Genomic DNA, 26,534 nt, shown 5'->3' with positions numbered 1-26,534 from the left:
TTGTGATCATGGCTTTGCCTATTGATCCTGTGGTGATCCTTCGGGGGAGCAGAGTCAAGAAAGCATTGACATTACAGGTTCGAAGATGCATACCATTGGGAAATCTGGAATGGAGAGGCTTTTGTGACATTAGTCGTATTTAAGTTGTTTCTAGGAATTTATATTTCAAACTTAGCTTTAAGTTGGTGTGTTTCAGTTCAAACATTGTTTGATTCTTATTTCATAAGTTTAATAAAGTTGAGTTTGTTTTAATAAGTTTTCCGCTGCAAAATTCTGAGTAAGCCGAAACGTTATCACACGGGCGATAATGCCTGGGTAATTCTCTAGATTTGTTATAAAAGTATTTTCTAGAAAGAGAGAATTATCGGGGTGTTACAGTATTTCGTTACTAAAATATAAGTTCAAAAGAAAAAAAAAACTTAAATGAGTTGTAATAGATTATCATGTAAATTGTGAGTTTGAGTTGGTTGGCACATCATATCACAACTCCAAGGTTTGACGTTTGATTTTCATGGGTAACGAGGGTGAAAGCAAAGGTGGTTGGGGGGGGGGGGTGTGTGTGTTTAACTATTTAGCTTTGGTTTAACATTCCTGAAATAGGATAGGGTATTAGCAATTGTTGTACCTCATAAGAAAAAGTTATGAAGATCCCAATTTTCCTTTACTAAGAGCTAAAATTTTCAACCAAAGTATTTTCATTTCTTGATCCTAAAACTTTAACAAAGATGAACTTTGATATATATTGTATTATTCGCTAATGATATTGAGAGAGTTAGACTTTGGACTTATGGCTAAAAATACGGAGGGAAGAGTGCTCTTAGCAATGGATCGTACATTTATGTAAAGCGGAGGCTGTTACTTTTAGGTGGGCCGTTATGATTATCAAATATGAAGGTTGCATAATATGGTGCTGAAAGAGTTGAAGGTGATGCTCAAGTGGTTATTCATGAATCACAAGACCATCATACTAGTTCTATTAGTGCTCGATGATGTCAATCATTATAATTAGAATATTTAACAATTATCATTCTCCTCCTAATTTAAATAATAAAATGAAGTAGCTCATTATGTTGCTAAAGAGGCCACGACTAATAACATTTATCCTCCTTAAATCTTCAGTTTAAGTATATCAAACTCTACGATCAATATCACTCAATAATTAGTTTAAACCCTAACTTTTGACCATAAAACAAAAAAGTACATCCATTCTCTCAATCTCAAAACTTTTTAAAAAAACACATTCCATTTCCCTAATCCTAAAAAGAAAAGATTTATCCCAACTCACCCAATATTCTCCCTTATTAATACACTTTCCTCACCTTCACTCCTTCCATCACATAATTCCCTTTTCTCCAAGACACACTCTTTCTCTCCTCACCACAACACAACACAACACCAAACTCCTCTTTGACTCTTTTACATCTCAAAAATCAAAAACATGAAGCAATTAATAAGAAGACTATCCAAAGTAGCCGATTCTTCCTCAGATTCATCAAACTCATACTCCCTTCTCCGGTCCGACTCTCTAAGTTTACCTCGTCGAACCGGCCGTGCAAGAAAAACCCAACCCGGTCGACGGCGGTCTGTGCCATCAGGTCATGTCCCGGTCTACGTTGGTGAAGAAATGGAGCGGTTTGTAGTGAACGCGGATCTAATGAACCACCCGATATTTGTTAAGCTTCTGAATATATCAGCTCAAGAATACGGATACGAACAAATTGGTGCTCTTCGGATCCCTTGTAACGTCGTCGTTTTTGAACGTGTTCTTCACGCTCTGAAATGTGGTTATGATGTTTCTTCCGATTTACATGATCTTATTAACTCAACGTCTGATGAAGTCATCTTTTTTTAGCAATTACTTGTTTTTTTACTAGATGTAGAAAACAAATATGCTCAGATCTGGATGAATTTCATCTGTTTTTGTTTTGCTCTAATTTCAATTTGTAAATATAGGAGATTGGAGTTTCAAAGGGAAGAAGAACTTTTTCAATTTATTTGTTTTTTAGGGACTTCTTCTTTTTACTTTGTTTTCATGGATCATGTAGCAATCAAATTATTACTTCCTTTTTCTGCTTTCACTTACTTTTTACTCTTATCCTCTACTATCTTACTGTTTGAGACTCTGAGTTATAAGGATCACTTGAAAAATTGCATTAAATAAAAAAAAATAAAATAAATAATGCTAGCGTTTTAGGGTGATACTGTTTCATGTGACAAAAAAAAAAATAATAATTTTTTTTTATTCGATAATCAACCTTATAATCGCGATTGTCAAAAAAATTTAATTTATGATTTTGGTTTAAACTTTGTTTGGGTTTTTTAATGTTATAAACCTGTATTGTTCAGTTTGTGAGTTAATCTTTTCAAAATTTTGATGCGTGCTGTCAAGTAAATGTCACTAGATTCATTTACTTTTAGTAATTTAGTGAATTTAATTTACTTTACATGGTTTAACCCTTATAGGTAATATTTAAAAGTTTGATTAAATTATGAAAAGTAACCAGAAATTAATCATGCATAGTTCACGCTACAGAGTACAGTGTGGAATTCTAAAAAGTTGGTATAGAAAACTCAAGAAACACAAGAAATCAAGAAATTGTGATTGCAGGCGGGACATGGTAAGAAAAGTATAGTTGTTTGAGGACGTAATAATATGAAGAAGTATCTTATAAGGGAAAAAGAAGGTCAAGATGCGAAAAGATAATTCAGAAAGATGGACCAGCTGAGAATTCATCAAAACAGATCGAAATTAAAGAGAAAAAAACAAACAAAAAGAAATAAGTGGAAATTCTCTTATAGTCCAGTTGTTTTTTCACGTCTTCTAGACATATTTGACCATCGTTCTCTGATTACATACCTGTAGTCTTAATTTTCAAATCTTTTTGTTTGATTGGCCAAATAAAAAAAAATTAGTATGAACCCGGTGCACATTAATTTTAGCGTGCATCCGATTCATATCATATGAGTTGTAATGATTACACCACTAATATTCTTTCTTTTCTTTGTTTTTTTGTTTTTGAATTTTTAACACTGAATCATACTATAGCAGCATGCTGACAATATAGCTCATATATATTATCCAAAGTTGGTCTTACTTGAACCTGATATACAATATTAAGATATTTATGATAGTGTATATATTTATGATATAGTGTATCTATTTGTGATGTAGTAATGCGTTTTCGTACGTAATATTTTCTATAGTGTTTTCCTGTGTTATATAGTGTAGTATTATTTATGATATAATGTACGTAGTATACTGTGTTTTTGTACCTAATATTTTTTATACATGTTATAGTGTGTTACTATCTGATATAGTGTATCTATGTATAATATAATATTTGTCGCGGGTTACGTGGTTGAGTCTGGTACACATAAACTTTAATATAAACCGGGTCAACACAAGTATAATTTTTAGCCCAATATCTCATATGATCATATGATATTATTGTCTTAATTTGACCATAATCCTTTACCTTTGTTTACATATTAGTCTTAATTTTAAAAGTTTGGTTTTATGCAATATGACAAACTAGTCCTTAAACTGCAACTTTGGTAGGATTTTGTTTGTAAATAAAATCGAGCATATAACTCATAGACCTGGCAAAGTTGGTCCTGATCCGAAAATCCGGTCCGAAATATCCGATCCGTGGTCCGATCTGGGTCCGAACGAGACGGTCCGAACCTTGATCCGAATCCGAAACGGTCCCGATCCGGTCCGAATCCTGATCCGAAATAATCTTGATCCGAAACTCATCCGAAATCCGAATATCCCGATATAATCTTACCCGATCCGAAACCGACCCGACCCGAAGGTAAACCGATCCGAAATTATTGGTTTCGATTAGGCTTTGATCCGAAATATCCGAAACTTACCGGTTTTTTTATATAAAAAAATATCATTGCCATAAGTATTCCATTCATTCTACCATAGTCTGATTCCGATCCGAAATAATAGTCCGAACGATGACCCAATCCGGAACGATCCGATCCGGTCCGATCCTGGTCCGAATGTAACTTGATCCGAAAACGGCCCGATCTGAATTGGTCCGGTCCGATTCCGATCCGAAATAATAGTCCAAACGATGACCCAATCCGAAACGGTCCGATCCGGTCCGATCCCAGTCCGAATGTAACTTGATCCGAAAACGGTCCGATCTGAATTGGTCCGGTCCGAATCCGATCTGATTGGTCCGATTGCCAGGTCTAATAACTCAAGACGAGAGATTACCTTTATTATGCAAGTTCTTGCCAAACTTTATTTCCTGTTTTTGTTTGGGTAATTTAGAGAATAATTAGCATAGTTTACATCGAGGATACAATAAATTTATTGCTAAATCGATTCATTTTAACTCAAGATGAAGACAAAATTGATCGTTTGTCAAGTCATAATGGGCCATTTAGAGAAAAAGATAACTTAACATCAATTGGTCACTTCAACTAGTTAGAGCATCACCTTGTCAAGGCGGAAGTTGCAAATTCGAGCCCCTCAATTCCGACGGATTGAATAAATATATCAATTCATCTTTCAAATTTTCGAGAAAAAGTAAACACATTCTAAGAAAAGGGGATGCAGATCCAGTCAAAGCCTTTGTTGAGTCCAAACATATTCTGCGTTACCTAGAGTATTTTCTCCAATGTTTTGTCCGCATCAAAACACTTCAGCATCCAAAAAGGATTTTAGATTAATGAAAAAGAAAAACAACAGCGAAGAAGGAAAGACATTCGACATTAGTCCCTAACAGCAGAATGCAAGTCATCATCTACACGCCTTCCAAAATTTCCAATTATAGAAGTTGGGATGACAATGGGGCGGGTTTGGGTCGGGTCCACCCGAACCAAGACCCAGACCCGTTTATTTTTCACCAACCCAGATTCGTTGGGTCTAGATTTTTCATACCCAAACCCAGAACTACTGGGTCTAACGGGTTCATGGATCCTAAATGGGTCGTTTTAGTTTTAAGTTTTAATCACATTTTCGAATATATGTAATTAAAAATTATCGCCCAAATATATATAAGTCATGTATCCATGACTAATTAAAGCATTCTTTAAACAAAATTTTAAGAATTAACTCATAAATATTAAAATATTACAACTTACAAGTCTTAAATTGAGTTACAACACTAACGAGTTCACAAAATCACAACTCATAAAACCATAGCGTTTAGGTTAAAAAAAAAAATTCTAATACGTAGATGGGTCTGCGCGGCGAGTCTGGTCTAGCATATGTGGATCCGAACCCAAACCCGGCCCATGCTCTTCTAAACCCAGACCCGACTTGGACCCATTGGGTCTAAAATTTCTGGACTCACACCCTTATAAATGTGTCGGATCGGGTCCAGGACCCATTGCCATCTCTATATGGAAGCCAAAATTCTTTGAATGTGATAATACATCAACAGAGATCATCTGCTTCAACAGAAATATCTAAAAAAGAACAAAATAACACAAAATGTTTCCTACAAATGTTTCCTCTTCTTTAGCTTTGATCCTTCCTTCTTTACTTTTAGACGCTTTTTATACTCGTCATGCAACTGAAGGGAGAGTGTTGCAAGATCCAACTCCCTTCTGAGTTTCTCATTCTCTGCAATATCATGGACAGCAGTAAAATGATGCGAAAGTTTCTTCAAGAAGCCATCTTCATCAACTTCCAACGAAGAAGACTCATCTTCTCCAGACAAAACATGGTCCCCTCTTTTTCGTTTATTATGCAACTTCATGTCACTCTTTATGTTAAATTGTTCTTTCTCCAAGAGCAGCTCATTATAAGCTTGCTGAGGAGGAACCGTTGCCATATAAACTTGATTAGAAGCAGTGGTCATCTTGGAAATGGTTGAAGCCATGGTTGAAATAGTAGGATGATAATGTTTTGACAACAGATTCAGTTCCCACAGGACGGATGCCAGTGCACCACTCAGGTGAGGATCAGAAGAATACGGATGATATTTCTGTAGGGCGACATAGATATACATATCACGAATACACATACAGTAAAAACATACACATATAAAACTACATATAGAGCATAGAACAACATGATTGCGGGTTGAGGCTGAGGTGGTGTAGTGACCTCTCAGGACTCATTTGAGGATTTCCACTTATCCCCCCTCAAGTGAGTCCCCTTCATCTTACCTTTAAAAAATAACATGATCGTTGGTGAACTATTTCTCCATAGTATAGCACTTGCTTGCGTACGCGGGCCATGTAATCAAGTTTTGAACAAGTAATGAAAAACAAAACAAAAACGGTTTTTTCACCTGGTACCCAAGGTTTTACGAAATGCACGAGGTACCCTCGTTTCGAAAATGCACCAGATGCCTTTATGATTTACATAAAATGCACCAAATACCCTTAATGACTAACGGCGTCAAGTTTCCGTTACTCATAAGGGTAAATCAACTTGATTATTTCAAAACCCCCCACCCACCCACCTAACTACCCCACTCATGGCTTGCCTAGCCACCCCCATCACTCACCCACCACTCCAAAAACCACCCATCCCCAAAACCCCTTCAACCACCTCCTTCCCTCTCTTTCTTTCCTCCACCTCTTCTCCTCTCTCTCTGCCCTCCCCTCCACCACACACCCTCCCCCCTTAACTCCCTAATACTACCCTATCCTCCACCACACACGCCCCTCTTGCGAAGCCTATTCTTGCACTCCTTTCGAGTATCTTCGTCATCAGAAATCAATCATGAAAAGCCAACGTAATGCACTTCTCATTGTTGTTGCTCTCCTCTTTTACTTGATCTTGTACTGTCGGTTGAATCAACGACTTAAGAGGTTCAAGTCCCGCAACACCCTCCCCCCCCCAACTCCCCTACAACACCGCCCTCTTGGCTTTTGTTTTTGTTTGTTTTTGGAGTTGTTTAGGGTTCAAAATTTTCGAAATCCGTTGAGTTTTGTTCGCATTTTTATGGTGAATCTGGTTATGGTGGTGGCTGGCTTCGCAAGCAGAGGGGGAAGGTGGGTTTTGCGGGGCTGAGAGGGAGAGGGAGGGGGTTGCGGGGGGTGGAGGAAGGGGGGAAGGGGGCTGCAGGAGTGGGGGAGCTGCTGCGAGGGGTGGGGTTAGGGTTTGAAGTTAAGGGGTTAAGGTTAGGTTAGGGTTTGAAGTTGGGGGGTTAATGTTGGGGTAGGGTTTGAAGTTAAGGTTCTACTTAGTTTATTCGGGTTTAATTTGGATTAGAGGGGTTAATTAACCCTAATGACTAACGGAAACTTGAAGCCGCTAGTCATTTAGGGTATTTAGTGCATTTTATGTAAATCACAAGGGCAACTAGTGCATTTTCGAAACAACGAGGGTACCTCGTGCATTTCGTGAAACCTCGAGTATAAAAACCGAAATAAAATGGTAGCAGAGTTTAGGCTTAACAAAAATAAAAAGTTGCTATATACTAATGATCAAATATAACGTCAATGTGTTCTATAAATTTATAAGTTAACATTTACACCCTCCATATTTTATTAGTGGTTACATTTGCTTTTTTCTCGGAATCCACATTATACCTTTGACAATTAATATCAAAAGTTTAATTAATAAAGTGATATTGCCAAAATTATAAATTCCAAATGAATCTAACAAGATCCCACAAGATGATATTTTGAAATCTTACACTAGTGAGAATTTAAGGTCAAAACATCAGAGACTTTGACCACAAAAGAAAGTACAACTATTTAAAGGAAATGGCAGTAGTAGCAAAAGTTAGTTCCAAGATCCATTTGTTAATATACTCTTATCTGGTTTCTCCAAAAACAAAAACAAAAATCACTTTCATACATTCAAGTGGAGGAAAATCTGAAAAAAATTAACCAGATGTATTACTATGCTTGTGTTATCATCAAACGAGCATGTAAACTGTAGGCTACTAAAATAATAATGTTATTTATTACAATGCTAACTCAAATTCAGTATCCATTCTTGATGCCAGAAATTAAATATCACCAATAGATGGACAAAATGGCATGAAACATCTATGAGGTATAGATGCAAATTTATTTTGCTTCACAAAAAAGTCAAAGTGTTATAGAGCTCAAAATTCAATAAGGCTTTTAGATAAATACTAATACTCTATTAATATGGCTCCTTACACTATTTGTGTCTTATCAGATGTGAAGCAAGTCACTGAGTATCAGATTAAGAGTCAGTTGAAAATGATAATGATGTTGGTGCTATTGCAGAGGTAAATGCATACCCTCCCCCCCCCCCCCCCAAAACCATTAAAAAGACCCAACCCAAGACAAGGAGAGCCTTCCAAAGGTATTAAGGTAATATATTGATAATGAAAAATAGTGATATAACAAATTGCAGAGAAAAAAAAGCCCCATAATGCTCCAGTAAATGTGTATAGGTTGGTGCATCGATTAAGAAAGACCATTGAATATCTTACAATGTGCACTAAAGTCCCCTCACCAGTCCTCTCCCTTTCCCTCTGTAAAATAAGATACAGGGGTGACATAGGAAGATTGTCATAAGAACATTTACCATTGGAAAAGTTGAGCTAACATTTATATAACAAAATTTTCATAAAGCTAAGAAAAAAGTTATGGAAGAATGGAAGGAATGCACATACCACAATTGATCCTGATACACCTCCTACATCATTTTCTAACATATATCGGCACTTGACATTCTTCTGCAGAAGATTTTTGACAGTGACAAGAGCTGGACAAAAACAGAAGTCACATTGTTGAGCAAATAATTAGGGATTTGCAGTGATGAAAACAAAGGGAAGAGTAACAGACCGGCCATGGATTCTGCAGATCCAAAACATAAGGTGGAAGATGCCAAACGTTTTATGAAAGCGCCAGCTCTTTGCATATCATGTTGCCTATCATCACATAACATTATCTTCAGGGCTTCCGCCAAAATTTGACCTTGATCCCTGCTTCATTTTAAAAATAGAAGAAAAGTAATTAGTTTCTCCAATACCAACATTCTCTTTAAATGTTCCTATAATGGATTTGATTCCCACTAAGACATGTTTCATTTTAATTATACCTTCAGCCCTAAAGTTCCCACTGAGGCATGCTTCATTACAAAAGAATATAGGACATCATTTACTATCTGCAACATAATAACTGTAAAAATAAATGCAGAGTATCAATGTACTAAAAGGCACCTCACTATTTATGTCTGATGGCAAGCCAGCAAGCAGAGTTGGCATAGCTAGTGGACCATGTTTACATAGATTTCAAACGTGGAAAAATATATCAAATTAATCTACTCTGTGGACTGGGACATCTCGGTTGTTCAGAGTCTCAACTATGAATAGCACTAATTTAGTTTTTATTACTTGAACATAGAATTAGAAGTTAATATGTATCCCTTATAATGTCAGCTGCAATTGAATACAAAACGAAAGAATTGGAAGAGAGATTTAGCCACGGGTATGAATTTCATAACTTCGTTAGGCTACATGTGTACAACTCCACTCTCATTCCATAGACCCCCAACCAGATGTATACTCTAGGTCCCAAAAGACGCTTTTATCACTGATCCAGTGGTAAAAATACTTATCATGATGTCGACTAGTCTAGAACATACGAAAACAACAATGAATCGAGCAAGAGAACACCTTTTATTCCAATAGGAAAAATCAAAAGGTATTGCATGAGTGTCTCACAGCAAATTGGAGCAAGTTAAATTGATTTTAGACATTGAAAAGTGGAGGATAAAATTTGCTAAACTGATGCTTAAGCTAATAAACTTTCTTTGTCAAAATTATGTCTTTCATATTGCAGTAGACTAGCTTTTGTATCCTGAAAAAAAAACATATAAAGCTGAACACAAAAGACATTAAACTGACATTTTAAATATGAAAATTGAAAGGTATCAATTTTGTGATTTTTCTTTCATGTGGCATCAACATTATACTTGATAAATAAATGTATAACTGAGGCAAAAAAAATTAAAACTGAACATTTTAAGTTTACAACTTTTCTGTCAGTGCTTTCTTTCATGTGGCATCATTATGCCATTGTGGGCTGGGCTATCACACAATGTTCATGCCTTGTTGGTCACAGTCAATACTTATGGAATAAAAATAGTATAAACTGTCACAAACTACCGTAAAACTAAGGTGATCTTTAGGAAACCACGTATCCAAAGTTTTAGAAACAAGGAAGCCACCTTTGTTACTACTTTTTCATAAGTGCAGCCACCTTGAGCTATATTTGGCTATAGAGGACTTAGATTGATAATTTGATATGTCGTGTGCGTATGTAGTATCAACAAGCTGAAACCCTTCGTCACCAAACCTTAAAGTAATCCAAATGACATCTCCTAGACCCCTAAACATGTATGAGGCATAGAAATCAAGAAAATTAGATCAATGCAACATTGTAGGACCAAAAAAATTAAATCAGCAAAATACCGATCTTCCCATGCCGCCATTGACGCATTATATATATGATAAAATAACATCACGAAATTGAAGGAAAATAACATGTAAAGTACCCACCTTCCTGGTCTATACTCAAGAATGAGATTGTAAAGCTGGATAAAGAAATCCTGTAAATCAACATTCAAGGCATCAAGATTCTTTCTCATCACTTTGAAGGCAACGATGCAGCATTCCAATCGTTCAGACACTGTCAAAGGACTTTCAGAATGTCCAGAATTGGTGCCAGAAGCAAGAATTTTAAGGTGCTTAAGTAGATCAGCCATGAAATCTAGATCGATCAGGTGCGCAAACATCCCCACTCCTTTCAAGCATGAACTGAGTAGTGGATGAGCTCCACGTGGAACGACTGACGAAGTAGCATTTATCTTGGACCTGACCAAGAACAGAAAGAGAATATTAACCAATATGAATAACAAATGTAGTATCATATATTTGCAAAAGAATGCACTTCAACCCCCCAAGTTGCTTATTTTGAAGGAAGAAGGCGAGCAGCAGAGTAACTGTCTTATCATTGCAACAAACCATTATAGATGTTCACTTTAAAATTATATAAGATGGTTTTGATTTCCCAGAGATCTGCAGATCTTAGTTTCTCCATTCTCGATTTGTTTGATCGATCTTTAGGTTTTATCTCTTTGTCACTGTACACCTATATATGTGATACGAAAAGTAACATCCTCCTCCACTTATCCATTTCTTTTCATCATCCATTGTTTAAAGATTCTCTTCAAAAGAATCTTTCCCAATTTCTCCGATATTAAGAACAAAGACACGACATTGTAGTAAGGACTAGTATCAAGGAATTCCGTATATATTACCAGTTATCAGTGGGATGATGGTTTAGTGGACTGCACACATGAAGCAAGATATAAAATTCCAGTTCTCTTTTACTAATCCTGCTTTAACCCTCTTCCCACAGGATTTCTACTTATCTAGAAGCAGAGATAATAGATTTCTACTTGTTTCTTTTCCCTGTAGTATTCATTCATTTTTCTTCATTTATATTCTTACCCGGTGCCTGAGAGACTTTGGAGATTTAAGGTTCTAACAAACAGATATGACATAAAGTTAGAAATGGCATGTGACATTCAAGTTAGAAATGGCATGTGACACTCAAGTTAGAAATCGCAAGATTGCAAGAATAAAGGAAGGCTGTACAGATGTTTACAAGTTCAGTAAATTTGCTAGAGGGCTGCACACATGAGCTGTGAAACTATATAATATTATCTGAATGGGTAACTGAGTTAGGAATCCTATTTTCATCTCTCTTCGAAGTGTATACCAACTTAACAACAAAGATACAATAACTCTAAACTAATTTGTCTTTTTTCCCTTAGGATTAATTTCACTTCAAATGAAATTCTTTTTCCTTTATTGTTTTTTGCTTTTTCTTTATTGGTGCTTTCTCTCTATCCTCCAGCAGTGGCCTATATGATTAGAAGTGTAGAACAAGAGACGACATTGGAGTTCAAAACTTCTATACATGACAATTGACTAATGACTAAGTGTCATGACAGGTTAGAGGTCCTCATAAATGAATCAAGGCAGCTTCAGAAAGGCATTTGGAGTTGTACACAGCTAGAAACTTCTAATTATAATGAAAGAAGTATCATGTTGCAAAGATCAGCCAAGCCACATAATGATGAAGATTGAACAAGTAAAAAGCATAACTTTAAACTTTAAAGCAATTCTTTCGACAAGTTGTTAGGATACTAGCAAATAAAACCTTAGAATGAGATATGGTGATAGATCAATCATGTTGAGATATAAAGATCAATGTAAGGCTTAGATATGGGCTTTTTAGTTACGGGTGGGAATGGGGCTGATACAACCTTTTTATTTCGGAAAATTCTTGGGTAAGAGAGAGAGTTCTTTCTCTGCATTCTTCTTCCCAAGCTTACCTACTATCTACACTGCACCAAGCTTCTATTTCGCAGTTTCAGGAAGCCCATAGTTTATCCTAGGATACTAGAATTCTAGGAGAATTGCATACGATACGCAATCAGACGATGTAGCCTCCACATTGGGGTTTCTAGATTCTTATGCTGTCACTAATAATACTGATTGCAGATTGACATGGTGGAATTACCATACATATTCTCTGAAAACTCAAAATCCCACAGCTTTCCCTGTTTGCAGCTTTATTAAAAAGGCTGAAGGTTCATATAATAGTTAACGTCTTGTGTGCAGTGTGCACAAATAGTTGCAGTGAAAGTGCGGCAGCCAACTTACTTTATCAACTGGCACTTGTATCCTGAGTTATAAGGGTGCAGTTTGGTTTTTCGTCTCTTCACTGTGAGTTGGTTGTGACTTCTCAGATTAAAAGTAGAGTGGATGTATGCTTAGTCTTTGTTGGGTAATATGCAGCCATGCACGAGAGGTGGATTTATTTCATGAGCTAAAAAAAAAGGTGATCTGGTGGTGAGCATTAATGGTAGAAAAGTTGGGTGCTTAGATTAGATCGCAATGATTGTACCATCTATAACAAAACTAACTAACTAATTGAATATATGATGGTGCGGTCTTTTAGCTTCATTGTGCAGGTATGTCAAAGAGTAGTAATCTTTGAAATTTAAGCCCTATATCTACTAATATTTCTATCATCTATTATCTATCCTAGCCTGCTCCCTGCACCCAGGCGTGGGTGTTGGGTACACGTATGTCTTAATTTAAGCTCAGAACTATTTATATTTAATATAATAATAGTAATAAACAACGAAAAAGAATACTTTAAAGATATTTTGTTGAGTTGATAATTAGTGCTTACTATTGAAAGATAAGTATCTATAGCTGCCATAAAAAAGCAAAAAAGTCAGAAATGTACTCCCAACATATCTAAAGTTGTCATCAAAAGATGAAGTAACTAAGCAAAGAAAAGTGAAAGAGGGACAGAGGAAAAAAAAGAGTTTATAAATATGAGTGCGAAATTCTTGAGAAGTTCGATGAATAAAGCATAAGAGAGTAAGAAGATGAGAGATCAGCAGCTCTTGAGTTATCTTTTTCTCTTTCAAAATATTCTTTTCTTATCTATCATTTCAAGTTTCTTCTTAGATATTTGAACAAAAACATTTTCAAGAAAACGTGATTTTCCCATCTCCTTAGTTTGGTTCGTAAAGGGTAAAATACGGCTGTCCAAATGGTGAAAAATAGTTTTCCCAAGGGTGGAAAACATTTTCCTTCCCAAAGAATGAATGCCACTTTTTCCTCCTTATTCCTTACCTTCTTCTCTTCATGTGAAGAACCATTTTCCTTTCCAAAAAACGAATGCTACCTCCCTTTCCTTACCTTCCTCTTCCCTTCTTCCCTTCTTCCCATTTATCCCCTCTCATCCATTTCATTCTTCTTTTCCTCTCCGACTATTCATGCACAGAACCAAGCAAAAGAAAACTAATCTACTATTGTATTTTGTTTCTGGAAAATTGTTTTATGTTGAAAATGTTTTTCACTCAGCCAAACAGAGCCTTCATGCTAGTACATCTAGATTTATTATTGAACGATTCCAATACAAAAACATTAGGATCTGGAATTGAAGTAGAGACACCATAATTATGCATGGGCAGATAATCCGAGTGTGCAAACGAAAGTAAAAGTGTAAAATCGGATAAGATAGCAAAACAAAAATTCACCGTATAGTATCTAGCTGTATCGTGTGCTTCAAAACACGGAAATATGTATTAAACACGGCAGATAATGTCCGAGCTTGCATCCTCCTTTGTTCTGTTTCATCTAAGGCAAGTGAAGCAGCCTTGAAATCAGCATTTACCTGTTTAAAATTCAATCTTAGTGACATGCTAAAAATAAGATTTCGGTCAAAAATAACTTGCACGCAATGGATGGCATAAGCAAACACCTCTTCTCTCGTCTTTGATACCAGTTCCTGCTTACTTCTCTTATTATCACTGACTGCACGTCGACTTTGCTCATCAGAATTCTTTCCCCTCTTATTTTTCTTACGTTTAGCCTTATCATCATCAGCTGTCTTTCTCGCAAGATCTTCATCGAATGACAAAGCCAAGAATACCTAAACAGCAACAAGAAAGCCTTAGTCCCAAACTGATTTGGGGTCGGCTAACATAAATCATCATAGAAAGACCATGACCAATGAAACAAGAAAAGAGCCGGAAGTTAAAAAGAATAAACAAGGAAGAGGGAGAAAGTGAAATTAATAAAAGTAAAACAAGAAGAAAAAAATTATATAAAAAAAACAGAAGGGGTAAGAAAATACAAAAAGTTAAAGGAAAATGGTAAGCATAGATAAGTAAAATAAATAGATTTGAAATATCATAAAAGAGAGCCAAGAAAAGACGGAGAGAGAAAAAAAAATACCTTTGTAGGAAAAACAAATGAAAAGGTTCGAGAAAATCTTAAGAAAGGGAATATGTAAAGAATGTTCAATCTTCTAAAAAAAATGTAAAGAATGTTTAACGCGAAAGGTTTGCAAAATGCAAGAAGTAAACTAAGAAGGGGTAAAAAGGGAAGCAATATAAAGTCAAGTAAAGTCATTAACATATTTCATTCTCAATCACCTTCATCAAGTTTTCTTAGATCTTCCCCTATCCCTTACAACCTTAATTTTAAAAAGCGCGCCCAAAGCACACCTTGGCGCAAGGCAAGCCAAGGCGGTGAGATATACACATCTTATTGGTCACGCGAGGTAATGTGAGACGAGCATAGACGTGCGCTTTTGTGCGCCTTTCCTGGAAGCGTAACAGGCAACCGCTTTTTGGTTCAAAGCTCGCGTGTGGGACACATCCTTGTTTTCCTTTTTTTTTGTTTTCCATAATTTTTAGTTTTTGAACGTTATTTCCTTTGCGTCGACATTACCTTGGTTGAAACCCTAGAACTCGAGGTTTCTCTCTACTTGTACTCGTTGCTGGTCCTCGCCGATATTCTTGGTCGTCTCTGGTGGTCACCTCCTCTCGCCGGTTCTTCTTCTGCTTCTATTGTCTTCCTTTCTTCTTCTTCGTCTTTCTTTTCTTTATATCTTCTTTCTTTCCTTGTTTTTTCTCTTGTGGTTTCCGGCACCGATCTGCTGGTGGTCGTTGCCGGAGAAGCTTCTGATTTAGTTCTTTTTGTTTGTTTTTTTTCCCTTTAATTCTCTCTCTAATAAGCTCTGTTTTCCGTTTCTTTCATTCTTCTTTTAGTAATCAACTTGTGCAGCTGTAAGCCTGTAACCTCTAGGTACTTCCCCCCTCTACATAGTTAAGTGACTCACCTCCTCTTCTCTTCTGTTTTTATTTTGAGATTAGAGAGAAAACATATTGCAAAAATTAGATAACTTTTGAGGAGAGAAAAAATTTTAAAAAGCAAAAAAAATGTATTGATGGCACTAAGCACTAACTTAAAATTTTAAATTATCGCAGCTAATATTGTTGTTAAAATTAAGTTTTTTTTTCAGTATAAAATATGTCCTATAATCGATCTTAAGGTTTTGGCATCAAAGGTGCACCTTCGCCTTGCAGCTCGGTGCGGGTTGCGCCTTTTGAAACTAAGCTTACAACCTTATCACTTGGTCTCCGTAATGTCCAAAACCATCTTCAATGATTCTCCATCATCTTAAAGTCAATCGGTGTAACTCCTACTTTCTTCCAAATAATTCCTTTTCCTCAATAATCGATTCTTTCTTGTATGACCATATAGCCAACGTGAAACACACATCTCCTCCACATTCATCTTTTGCATGTGACAATGTTTCACTGTCTAACATTTCGTGTCGTAAGCAAGGCTGATCTAATTGTTGTGAGGTAGAATTTTTCCTTCAATCTTTGGGACATGCCTGGATCACAACCTGACTCAATTCTATGAGCGACATCGCCATCCGATTCCCAGTCCTTTTGGATAATAGATCCTAAATATCGGAAGAATTAAGAACCTTTGACAATCTTTCCATCTATATTCTAAGGTAATCGCCCTTGCCTCTCTGTTTTGGATCCTACTAAACTTACACTCCACATATTTCGTCTTGTTTCTACTCAGCTTAAAGCCTCGAGATTCCAAAGTTTGTCTCCATAATTCCAACTTACTTTTCACTCGTTTTGTTTCATCAATCAACAAAATATCTTCTGCAAACATCATGCACCAAGGTATATCGTCTTGAATTGACCTCGTCAATTTGTCCATAACTATAGCAGGTATACAATGAAAGAAAAATGAAAGAAATGAGAATCCCTAAACCCTGCCAAGAATACCTAAATGAAAGAAAAATGTCATTCAATGCCATATACAGTAAAGATGAAATAAGAATCAGTAAACTATCAAACCAACACGGAAACAAGATGCATGTATGCACATACAACAATGTCAAAACCTTGACCCTAGACGCATGTATGCAACATTAAATTTTTATTCAAGAACTGAGTAATATCAAGCACGAAAATTACGTGCAATAACACCTACGTCAATAGAGTCAGGGTGCAGTTGACAATCATAAATTTTAACGAGATTCGCAATCAGTTGTACAGCCTCAACAGTTGCCTCTCCACCATGCTTCGCCTCATTTTTGAAAAGAGACTGAATTGTAGTAGAGCAATGTTTCCTGTAAACAAGTCAAAGTAATTCATGTAAACACAAATTACAAATGCAAGTTAAGCAATATTAGAAAAAGCTCACAACCCGGTAATGTAGTATCTAAAACGGAATTGCTGTAGTATCAACAGATAAGTTACGAGACCTGAAACTTTTTATGATATTGTAAATCATATGAGATCTAGTGTAGCAGACCCTATATTATTATTATTATCATGTATAAATAACTAGAACTAACTTGTAAAGAAAAAGAGCAGAAACAACTACTCTTTGCTGCTCAATAATGTCATCTTAGTTTTTTTTTTTGTTTTTGGTTTGGGTGGGGAAAATAGGTAAAAGAGATATTATATTAATAGGACTTGAAGGGGATGTTAACCCTATACAAATCAGGACTTAGGTCAAATGATATCATGTCCAAAAAAGAACAAACATTACAGGTTTCCAAAATCAAAAATAAAATAAAAAAAACCAAAAAACAAAAAAATAGCAAAAAAGAAAAATAAACATATGCAGAAAAGAAAAAAAAAAAAAAAACATATGCAAAAATTGAAGCCTTCAAACCACATAATCAATGATGTTCTCTACAAAATCATGGTCAACAATACCTAATTGTAAGTAAACTCAATTATATAAAGAACAACATGCAATTGATGTAGGGAACGTACTAAACTGCTAACCAGGGGAGGGACTGTTAAGTAAGAGAGAGATAAAAATCCCTGCCTCACTGGCCAGCACCAACATCTACAGGTTTCCATTCCTTTTTAATCATAAATATAGGAATTAAGGAGGTAAATAAAGTAGTAAAGAGCACATACACAAATTCTATCAAAAAAAAAAATCTGAGTTGGAAAGAAAAATAGTGTGAATGATCTACTCAATGCAATTCTCATCAGAAATGATAATACGGGAGAAGTTGTCAAAAGTTTACGATGGGAATATAGAGCAACAGTAATTATAAAAAAATAAATAAATAACCTGCCTTAAATAACACTTAAAAAAAATAACGAGAGAGAACATAGTTTACTCAATGCTACTTTCAATGTTAAGTAAAGACTTATATAAACTCAGAATATACTCAAAGCTACATACTACTCCAAAAAATGACCTTTAACTATTGATTTAAAGGAGACGAGTTCCTAAGAGTAGGAGCTGCAACTTTTTTCATCAGTTCAAACTGAAACCAAAATGATATGATCACTGTATCATATAAAAGCAGATTTTGAGAAGCAGACTGCAGATACATAGAGCAACATACCCTTCAAAGTAAAGGAAAGAGCTGAAGTTATTTAACATGAAATGGTGAGCAATACATAAACCAAACCGAACCTCACAACATCATCCCCAGAAGACAGATTCCTTACAACAGCTGATATTAAGTTATCGCTAAAGTTGAAATGTGGGTGGGCATCAAGCAAAGTGCAGAAACAGCGAACAACTACACGGTTGAACTCAGGGAGGCGTTGTAACGTAATTAGCCTCTGCAGGTAAGCCTGGAAACCAATGAAAAATGAATGTTAGCCAATCACCTAGAAGATAACATTAGAATTAGTAATGGAAGTAATCACAGAAAGAAAAGTAAAGACATGTCAGCTGATAAGTCAAATTAGCCTCTCCATAAAATCTCAAAGTTCTATAACATAACTATTTAACATCAGATTAGAAAGATTGAGGTATACGAGAGGGGCCATATCCTATAATTAACTTCTCTCTCGTGGTTTATGGCAATCAAGCAGGGTGGGGTAAAATTTTAGGCCCGGTATGCACATTCTCCTCCTTAGAGGCAACAAGGGTCTGCCTCCATTTGTACTTATCTACACTTGTAAAAACAACTTGGATAAAATGTTCTGAGCCTATATTAACTGCATTTTTCAAAAAAATATTTTGAAGCAAAGAGGCCTGAGTCATAACCCTTACTTAGATAACCACAGGAGCCCAACCAAAACAGAAAGAGAGCTCAGAACACTTTTAGGTAGGTCTTCAACATATATTAAATGGGATGTTTTGTAGCTATCTCTTTGCCAGACAATTGAGAAAAATGGCCTATTACAGCACTTCGATAACAATAAAAGGAAGTTGGACATCCTTCATGTTGGATTGAAGCTCCTTAAAGATTGGAGTGAAGCTCCTTAAAACACGTAACAATGATGAGCCAACTAGATAAAATGGGCTCATGATAAATCAAACATCATTGAAGAACATCTCAATATCTCCAAGTTCTCAAATCCCAAAGGAACTACAGAAAGTACTGCTGAAGAAAGGCTTTGGACCTGAAGGAGCAAAAAAAAATGGACTTCTACCTCACAATCTGCTGTCAGATGTCATTGTTTGTAAACAGTGAAGCAATAGAGTGAGCAATAACAGCTTATATTCCATCCTAATACATTGTGTTCCCCAAACTCTGTCTTCCTTTACTTCTCAAATTTGTAGCCTTTTATGACAGCTAAATCCATTCTCTACATTTTATATACTTATGCACTGCTTTTTCCTCTCTGTAGGAGGATCTGGACTTTTTGCTTACTATTATATAGATTGTCATTATTACTATATTTTTTACGAATGCTACTCCAAAAGTACATTATATCTTGCTTCAACTTTTCTTTTAAAAATTAGTACTGTTTACATCTAACAAGCAGCTGTTGACAAATATACTATTCATATGTTTATTGGAAACTGTTTGTACACATACTCAAAAGTTTGAAATTCCATACTACCTCTTCTACATTTACCCCCTTTTAATCTATATAACAATTTAATGATATTGCATAATATCATACTGCCATCAACTTAAAAAACTTATACAATAAGGTAATAATAAAAAAATTATATTTATATTTTCATATATATTTTAGTTTATATCCACTTAAAACTACGACAATTTAAGTTCATTGTAAGTGGTAACTACTATATTTAGTTCCATCCCCCGAAAAACAAAAATCCTGGCCCTGCCACTGATTTCCTGCTCTCCATAACTAGCTAGGCAGCTAGCCTCCGTTATCCATCTTTGAATAGAATGTGCAAATGAACTGGCAAAGGGAAGGGTATCATAGATATTGCATTAGTTTTTTTGTTAGAAGTAGATCGAGGGAGAAGCAGTGATTTAGTTATACGAAAGAGAAAGAAATCAGACTATCTATACAGAGTATTGAAAGAGAAAAGAACGAAGAACATTGTTAAGAGATACTTTGTTTGTTAGTTTTGGGAGTGACTCAAAGCAACTCAAAAGATTGGTAACTCTATCTTTAGATAGTGTTTTTACTTAATTAATCCAAATCATCTCTTCTTCCCTTACTCTGCCCAGATTTCAGTTCACTACAGAATGCAACTGTTTTAGCTTCCTGCATGACATCTTCACATTATGACAGAGATGACAGTACAAAATAGCATGTCAGAGGCTCTTTTTGAGTTTCATGGAACAAAAATGCTAGCAAATTAAAGTCAAACCCTGAAACATAAGTAGAAAGCGAACTGACTGGAGTAAATACTTCAAATTAAAGGAAGCCATTTGATAATGTGCAAGAAAATGCTTGCCCAAGTTTCTCCATTTTCTTTTTCAGCTCTACACCATTAGTAACAAAACAGGAAGGAGAAGAGACAATCAAACAAAAAAACATAGACATATCTTCATTTACATCATCTAGCAATGTCCAAACCATTATGTCCAAAACATTAAATCAAAGGACATCCAGGTTCATTCCAACAGCTTCACAAACCAGACAATGCTATCAGATCAAGTTTTCATGTTAACAGGGACGCCATCGCAAAGCAGTCAATCGACAGTAAGCATGATTTTAGATCCATTGACATTGCCCACGATAATTCATACATGTCACTATGAATATTATTTTTGTCAAGTTCGCCGGCAATGAAGAGAGCGAGCTGAGAGATCAAATATTCTTGATTTTAATTCTCTTCATGACTTCATTAATACCAGTAACAACAATAATGAATGACAGCTAAATGATGCACAGACCAAACAACTGCATAAACAAGGACAAACCTTGTATGATGACAAAAGTGTTGCTTCAAAATATCGCGTCTTCTTTACACCCTTAGAAACATTCATTTCTTGCTCCTTCTCGGTAGGAAGCCTGATGCGGTAACTGCAACATACAACCAGCATATATATAAGAAACGACCAGACTTATGTTGAGATGCTAATGAAGGAGCATTACCAAAAGCATTTCTTACCCAGGAATTATATCTCTGAAGACAACTAAGGAAGATAACAATGCTGCCTTTTCAATAGATTTATCACCATCTTTACATAAGCTTAGCAACTCTTTCAGAAACTTTATATTTGACTCAGGATCTGCAAGCAAGGCAGTACCCAACTCTGCAATTTTAAGTTGCTTAGCTTCAGCAACTTCTGCAGCAGTAAGATCTTCTTTCACCTCAACCTATAGCCAACAAGTATAAGTAGTAGCAAAACAGTAACTCTTGAGAAAGAATGCAAAATTTTCTACACTATAATCAGGACACTTCAAAAAATGCATACATTATCTAGTATCTACTAAACAATAGCATTTTCTTACAAAAAGTTATATTCCTCAAGTGGACAAAAATCCATATAGACAGCCAGTGAGGGATTTCATAAAGTTGAAAATGACCTGAGATTGGAACATTGGTTTGTTCGTTGATTTACAAAATGAACCACGCTTAAGAGGTTCTGAAACTCTTTTTTGGTAAAAAAAATTTGAAAACAAACACAATAACATAAGTTGTCTATATATATTTTAAAAAATGGAAATAAAACAAAATAGGAACAACTTGTCTGTTAACATTCACTAATTGCTCATTTATTTATGTTCATCAGTAAAAAGGCCCGTTTGTTTTGATATAAAATCGCTAAGAACTTGTTTAGTTGTTCAGTTATAACAATTAATCCAGAAATCAGTTAGTAATAATCACCCAGCACTAGAACTGTCAATCAGGAGGGGTTATTTGAGAAGAACACCAAAAAACACGGGATTAAATCATTAAAATGATATAAGAAAACCTTACTTTATTTTCTTGTATCACTTTCCACTTATGCTAGTTGTTTCAAAAAATATTTATCAAATCTTTTTGCCTTTAACCACACGTTACTTTACATGCTTATGGGTGGCCAGGTCATAGCAGGTTTTAGAATGTAAAAACTTGTTCAAGACCCATACAATTGGGTCGACTTGAGTTAGGGCTGGATTTTTTGATCAAATCACTTATTAACATGTCTATCACCAACACACCATATACAAAATTTTGACATTCCTTAAAATAAATTTATTTATGGAGAACTTCTTTGGAAAAATGAACTAAGCTCTTCTTAGGGTGAGGAAAAAAAATCTTGCCAAAGGAAAATCTCTGAAATGAAAGCATAGACGTATTTTTTCTACAAGTTACAACTACAACCAAAGCATTAAACTAAAAAATCAAAGACCAAAGCCAAAGGTGTCAGCTACCGAGAAGTTAAAAAATTGAACATCTTGAAACACAATACGGAAAAGGCCTGTGTTAGTTACATAAAAGATATATCAATTATACTATGTGTAATTCTACCACACGACAATTAGACGACACGGGGTGATGGGCAGTAAAACATTGTCACGTTTATAAGATGAATGTGGCGGAAATGTGCATGTTATGTTGAATGTGGTCATATAAGAAAGATCAAGTGAGGAATGAGATTATTAGGAAGAAAGTAGGGGTTACACCAATTGACTTTAAGATGATGGAGAATCCTCTATAATGGTCTGGACATGTAAGATGGAGACCAAGTGATGCCCTGGTTAGGATACTGGAAGGGTGGCAAAGTGATAGGGTCATAAAGGGTAGGGGAAGACTTAAAAAAAACTTGGATGAAGGTGATTGAGAATGATGTGAGTCTACTTGGGATAGAGGAAAATATGGCGTTGGATACGACAGAGTGGAGGAAGAGAATATAAGTCGATGACTTGTCGTGACTTGATATATCTCCCCTTTTGATCACTCTTAGTTTACTTCTTGCGTTTTGCAAATCTCTTCCATTGAACATTGTTTACATTTTCCCTTTCTTAAGGTTTTCTCTAACCTTTTCATTTGTTTTCCCTGCGAAGCTGTTTTTTTTTTCTCTCCCGCGTCTTTTCTTGGCTCTCTTCTATATGATATTTTCAAATGTATTTATTTTGTTTATCTATTCATTTTTCGTTTTTAACTTTTCTTATTTTTCGTACCCCTTGTATATTTAATTTTCTTTTTTCTTTTTGTTTTACTTTTTACTAATTTCACTTTATATCTCTGTTTTGTTTTATTTTCATTAACTCCCCACTTTTTTTTTTATTTCACAACGATTTCCTAAACCGACCCCAAATGATTTTGGGAGTTGGGACTAAGGCTTTATTGTTGTTGTTGTATACCAATTATGTGTACTAAAATGTAAAGATCTTCTTGGGAAACACAATAGTGACTTGATTAAGGATAGTTATTCAGTTCCTTAATTAAGATCGAGAAGCAAAATAACACAGACACTTGTCGATCATTAATAACGTTAATACTTGTCTTGTTAGTGAAGATAGAATGGCATGACTGCATGAGCATTTTCTTCCTTTTTCCCTTCTCTCAATAGGTTTGAAATAGATCTTCCTATAATCTTAAGAGGTTATATTCCAAAAGCAACCGAAAAGACAAATATCTTTCTTGGATGCCACACAAGAAGTATGAACCACGGACCCAAAACTTTTAGACCCTACTATTTACCATTACAATCTTCAAACTATGAGCTTCAAACTAAAATCTATACAACAAAAAAATTAAGCAAAGAGATACATTATTTCATTGATCAAAAGCCAACAAAAAAACAAATAGCAAGGTCTAATCAATCCAACACCTTTAGAAAAACTTAGATAATAAAAGCTACTATAAATTAGTGTAGATAACAAATTTTGCAAGACACATTAAGAATCATGTGCTGCAAGGAGGGAAATGAGATTGAATGGAGAGCTACAATCAAATTGAAACCAGAATGAAGCCACAACAAGACCTGGAAAATTAAAATAAAAATATGAATTGAATAAAGAACTTAGATCGAGCAACAAACATAAGAAAACCCTTGAAGATATATCGAAAAGATGAGAGAGAAGAAAGAAAGTGTTGGTAAACAGAAGTTAGATCAAGATGGTGGCAGTTCCATTGATTTGGGGGGGAAAAAAGTCGGAAGAAGGTGTGAAGGAGAGGAAATCAAAGCGTTTCTTGAGAGGTGAAGGATAATTAATGTCTTCTTGTTGGAAGTTTGGTTTGAACCCAATTCCTTGTCCTTCCTAGTTGGAATCCTAAGATATTCTTTGTAGTTTTGTACATTATCTAGAAAGAATAATGAGAGGTTGCTTTGTTTGCTTGAAGCCTAGAGCAGACCATATAATAAGGAGAATGATGAACCACTGACTAAGTCACTAGACCTACGAAAGACAGATTGATTGATGTTGAAGAAACAATGATAAATGGGCAACAAAAAGGATTGGGTATAAAAAACTTAGAATTTATGAAATATCATAATGGAACTTTAAACAGTAGCAATCTTCTTAAGCACATGAGAAAAGGTCCTACAACTCAACATACGAGGCATGTCCAAAGGAGAAAGAGCAAAGGAGAGAAGCTTGAATGCCAACCAACAAGAAAAAGACCGTTTTCGGTGGAGCTGAATACATTATAAAACTCAGAACCGCATTTCTGTCTTGATGTACACAGATTGAAGATTTAGTGTCAATACAATGTCTTAATATTCCTAACTATTGTAGATTTTGGGTGATCCATTAGAGCATGTACAATGTTAATGGCTTTCCAATAAACTCTCTACTATTCTCTCTTCAGGCTACTCTCAAAAACTATATCTAAGAAACACCTAACAACAATAAAGCTCTTTAAGGAGCTCTCCACTCTTCACTATGTAATGGTCCCCATGTCAAATAATGAAACTCATTTCTTTGTGTCATCATCATGTGTCACCAACTAATTCGTTGGGGCAATGGCGAGGCATTTCCCATTTCTCCCAAATTGTATCTCCTCCCCATCCAAGAGCCCCATTGTTGGCTAAGAAGTAGTTCTCCAATTTCTCTTTCCTTGAAGAGCTAGTTGGAGAGCACTCCCAAGAACCCCATTGTACATGCTCTCATAGTCCAATCAACAAAACTGGAAGATTAAATTTAATGACATTCTCCTTCATTCCAACTATTTTGTGACCCTTTGTAATTTGCATATATTAGAACTACATAAATCAGCTCCAGCGTAAATAAGCTTACCAAAACATCAGATTGAGGGTTCTGAGGTACATCTTCCTCACTCTGATCAAGTTCTTTTCCCTGCTTCTTTTCGTCTTTCTTCTTTTTCTTCAACTTTGCTCTCCTTTCTGCTTTGTTTAATTTAAAGACACCTTTATCTCCTTCATTCTCATTTTCTTTGTCAGAATCTTCAGATTTTTTTGCTTCTTTTGGGACTGAATTGAGTAAGCATATTAGTTACAATAGCTACAGCAATGACTTCTAAACCACCCCAACTAAAAGTGAGTTTAGATTGCAAACCTGTCTTATAATAAAGCTTTCCGTCCAAGGTCTTAACTGGAAGCGCGTCAACACGATCAACCTCTATACCCTTCTTTTCCTCGTTCTCAAGTGTTTTCTTTCGCAGTCGTTTCTCATACAATGCTTCCAAATCATCTTCCTTTGTATTCGCAACACGACTCACATGCCTACACAGATTAAAAAATTTATCCAGATGTCCTACTAAACACATATAAACCTCAAAAACATACCTCAAAAACATACCTACAAACCTCCGAACATATGCAGTCCAACCAGTATCTCCCTAAACATGCTTACTACATCCCCTTAACAAATACTTATCCAACAAAATTCTTCAATTTGGTCATTCAGCTTTAATTCTAATACACCCAATTTCCCAACATAATTATCATTGAAAAAATACCACCCACATAATATTTCTTGGACTTAACAGAACATGAAACTGAAATAACAATGCAATACCAACAACAATTAAGTACAAAAAAGCTAAATATTCATACTTGGTGATAGATTGAGTATCCAAACGAGAAACAAAACCAGCATAAGCACGATTTTTAGTAACAAAATTGACATCTTCATCCGAAACTTCAATTTCTTCTTCGGGTACTTCAGGTGGGAGTAGCGGTGGTAGAGTTACCTTCTGCTTCTGCTTTTTGCCCATTGTGAAACAACACTAGCACACTGAGAGTTTGTGCGAGCTTTTGGTTATTGCGGTGAAAGCAGAAGAAGAAAACAGGGGAGAAGTAGAAGGAAATAGCAGGGCAAAAGATTGAAATTGTCCAAGGGTTTTGTTTTTGATGTTTTCTTCTTTGGCAGGCCCATTTCAAGCTTAGGAGGAGGCCCCTTTTTAAAGAAGCTTAATCGTCGTAAAGGATTTTTGTGTTGTGAAATAAAGAAGCACAAGAATTTATGAGAGGAAAGTATTCTCTAATTGCACTTGTGCGTGTGAATTGCTTATTGAGTATATGGTATTTATAATACACTAGTTTTTGGACCCGTGCATAATGCACGGGAATCCTTTAATTTATTAAGTAGTTTTTTTCTGTTCCAAATATATTAAATGTATAATTATTAG

General features: G+C 35.5%; 2 protein-coding genes across 2 annotated transcripts; one reads left to right on the top strand and one right to left on the bottom strand.

Annotated features, from left to right (window-relative positions):
- The first annotated feature begins 1,263 nt into the window (after window positions 1-1,263).
- On the top strand, window positions 1,264-2,082 carry LOC104887092 (auxin-responsive protein SAUR71). The gene has a single exon (XM_010671678.4). It carries the CDS (start codon window positions 1,439-1,441, stop codon window positions 1,850-1,852), a length of 414 nt encoding a protein of 137 aa, XP_010669980.1. The 5' UTR covers window positions 1,264-1,438; the 3' UTR covers window positions 1,853-2,082.
- A 2,965-nt stretch (window positions 2,083-5,047) lies between these two features.
- On the bottom strand, window positions 5,048-26,344 carry LOC104887093 (nucleolar complex-associated protein 3). The gene is made up of 13 exons (XM_010671679.4): window positions 25,960-26,344; window positions 25,460-25,626; window positions 25,181-25,374; window positions 21,120-21,328; window positions 20,929-21,031; window positions 18,258-18,421; window positions 16,803-16,941; window positions 14,257-14,427; window positions 14,033-14,169; window positions 10,464-10,778; window positions 8,746-8,885; window positions 8,574-8,665; window positions 5,048-5,951 (listed from the first exon to the last, which is right to left on the bottom strand). The coding sequence occupies exons 1-13, from the start codon at window positions 26,118-26,120 to the stop codon at window positions 5,463-5,465; spliced, it is 2,481 nt and encodes an 826-aa protein (XP_010669981.1). The 5' UTR covers window positions 26,121-26,344; the 3' UTR covers window positions 5,048-5,462.
- Window positions 26,345-26,534: the final 190 nt, after the last annotated feature.

Source organism: Beta vulgaris, chromosome 2 (genome assembly GCF_026745355.1).
Source record: "Beta vulgaris subsp. vulgaris cultivar EL10 chromosome 2, EL10.2, whole genome shotgun sequence".
Classification (NCBI taxonomy): domain Eukaryota; kingdom Viridiplantae; phylum Streptophyta; class Magnoliopsida; order Caryophyllales; family Amaranthaceae; genus Beta; species Beta vulgaris.
Note: the sequence above shows the minus strand (reverse complement) of the source record. Positions and strands in the feature narration are given on the sequence as shown.